Source organism: Palaemon carinicauda, chromosome 6, assembly GCF_036898095.1.
Source record: "Palaemon carinicauda isolate YSFRI2023 chromosome 6, ASM3689809v2, whole genome shotgun sequence".
Classification (NCBI taxonomy): domain Eukaryota; kingdom Metazoa; phylum Arthropoda; class Malacostraca; order Decapoda; family Palaemonidae; genus Palaemon; species Palaemon carinicauda.
In genome coordinates, this window is record NC_090730.1 from 20,944,844 (window position 1) to 20,947,343 (window position 2,500).

Consider the following 2,500-nt stretch of genomic DNA (forward strand, 5'->3'; position numbering starts at 1 on the left):
TCTCTGTAAGATTATAATTAGCATTTAAAGAATATCCTTAAACCCCAGCTAAGCAAATAAGTAACAATACAATCAGTCTTCTTTCTTCAATCTTGTTGTCCAACCTCTCTTATCTAAAGGTTGTTCCCCAGTTGCACCTGGGTATTAAAAGGCCTCCCCGGTCCTGGCGCTTACCCATGGGGTCTATATTCCTTGAAGGAGCCGTTTGCCTGCTAATACAATGGTCAGCAGTTGAATTCAAGTCCCCGGGGAGGATGATGCTGTTCGCATTTATTTGCCGGTGATTTTACCTGATTATCTCTCCTATATCATAAAGAGCGAGTGCCTGGCTACACACACACACACACACACACACACACACACACACACACACACATATATATATATATATATATATATATATATACACACATATATATATGTATATATATATATATATATATATATATATATATATATATGTATATATACGTATATATATATATATATATATATATATATATGTGTGTGTGTATATATATATACATATATATGTATATATATGAATGTGTATATATATACATATATATATATATATATATATATATATATATATATATACAGTGTATATATATATATAAATATATATATATATATATATATATATATATATATATATATATATATATATATATATATATCCCCCTACCTGGTCCCTTGGGTAGGGGAAAAGTGAGTAGTCATACCCTGGTGAGAGGTGGGTGCATACGTCTGCATATCTATTTAAATATTCAGCAGTCATTGTTGACAGGTTACGTACACTAGTAATGTACAAACCTCCTAGTCAAATTTCATATTTATGGCTTCAATAAATACAATACATCTCGATATACTTCAAATAGTATTATTTAAGACTAAAGATTTAGAAAGTAATATAAAAGGATAATTCTATTATGATTTTCTTTTATGCATTTCTATATCATATTCAATTATATTAAAAAAAGCAGAGAGAGAGAGAGAGAGAGAGAGAGAGAGAGAGAGAGAGAGAGAGAGAGAGAGAGAGAGAGAGAGAGTTTGATGCTTTAAAAAGGGGACACTATCTCATTTATGAATACAATGAAGTGACATAGCATCTAATCTCAATGATTGTGAGAGATCATATTTCATACTTTCCGACGTTATAAAGTTGTTCTTCACTCCTTGAAACGAAACTTAAGCTGATAATTGCCAAATATATTAGAGTTAAAGCCAGAAACTTAATTGTCCTGGCAACGGGTAGATGAGGAAAATATGAATGATACAGAATGAATAATAACATAAATATATTTAGATTTAGAAATGAAAGAAAAAGGTACAATTCTCCTTATAAGTTGGCTACAGACAAAGGACAAACTGTGTTTACTTGTTCATAGATGGATGTGTCTATGGAGTACCGTAAATGAGTGGAGGTGCAGTAACGCTCCCTCCATCATTACCCCCATGACCAGAGGAGCCGCCACCCCCCACAACCTGAGCAGTTTGTTCGTGTGCACTGTTGGCAAGGGCACTCTGCAGGTCCTCGCCTGTAGGCAGAGTAGGGTTCTCTCCGTTACCGTAATTGACGAAGTACACTTCGGGATTGCTCTTGGGAGGAGCGGGAACGTCGATGACAATCGGTCCGTTACTTGGCGTCTTCTTGTCCAGCACATAGATGATATTCTTCTGCTGAGGTGGAGGGACCACAATGGGCTCCAGCTCTCCCTGCTCCTCCGGCAAGCGGACGAATACGATGTTGTGCTCGACCTTGGGCAAGGGAATTTGAGGAGTAGGACCAGGGGGAGTAGGAATCTGAGGAACGTTGTAGACGTAGATGTGACGAGTGACCTCGGGAGTAACGCATCTGCCATCTGAATGCAGGACCTGCTCCGGCCCGCATGACTGGCCATTTTGGCCATTGCCGTAACCTCCTCCTCCTCCTCCTCCTCCTCCGTTGGGACTGGGGGGACTAGGAAGGCTGTAAGTCGGAAGTAGGTTGCATGTCGCCGTAGCGACTAATGATGCAATTAGAGCCTGGAAAAAGAGACGCTGCTTTAAGACCTTGTTCTACATATATTGATGCGCGATATGTTTTATAATGAGTGGATATAAAGTTAGGCTTTTCACTTTCGTTGGAATTTATGTGATGTGATATGCATTATAAATTAAAAAAGCATAGTATCTCTTCCTAAATTGTTTAAAACAGATATAGAATAATACAAAATAATACGTCTACCTCACCATACAGATCTAAAATATCAATGAAGAGTACTGTTTATCTAATATTTATAATGAAAAAAAGTCTCCTTTTTACCCATTATTTCCATTGAAGTAAAATAGATATTAGAGAAAATAGCTTATACAACAAGTAACCGAAGAAAATTATCCTCAATTTTACACTTCTATCAGAACGTATGTGAAATCTTGTCAGAATCTCAAAAAGAAAAAAATGTACCATTTTCAATAAAGAAAAAAATAAATAAGATGGTCTATGAAAATACTGACC

The 2,500-nt window shown here is 36.2% G+C and overlaps 1 protein-coding gene across 1 annotated transcript in view; it reads right to left on the reverse strand.

Moving 5' to 3' along the window:
* Nucleotides 1–1,286: 1,286 nt before the first annotated feature.
* Nucleotides 1,287–2,500, reverse strand: part of LOC137642049 (uncharacterized) — a 3,277-nt gene continuing 2,063 nt past the window's right edge. The window contains exon 2 of the mRNA XM_068374612.1: nt 1,287–2,028. Within this exon, the coding sequence (XP_068230713.1) occupies nt 1,402–2,028 (627 nt within the window). The 3' untranslated portion in view covers nt 1,287–1,401. The remainder of the gene's footprint in view (nt 2,029–2,500) is intronic.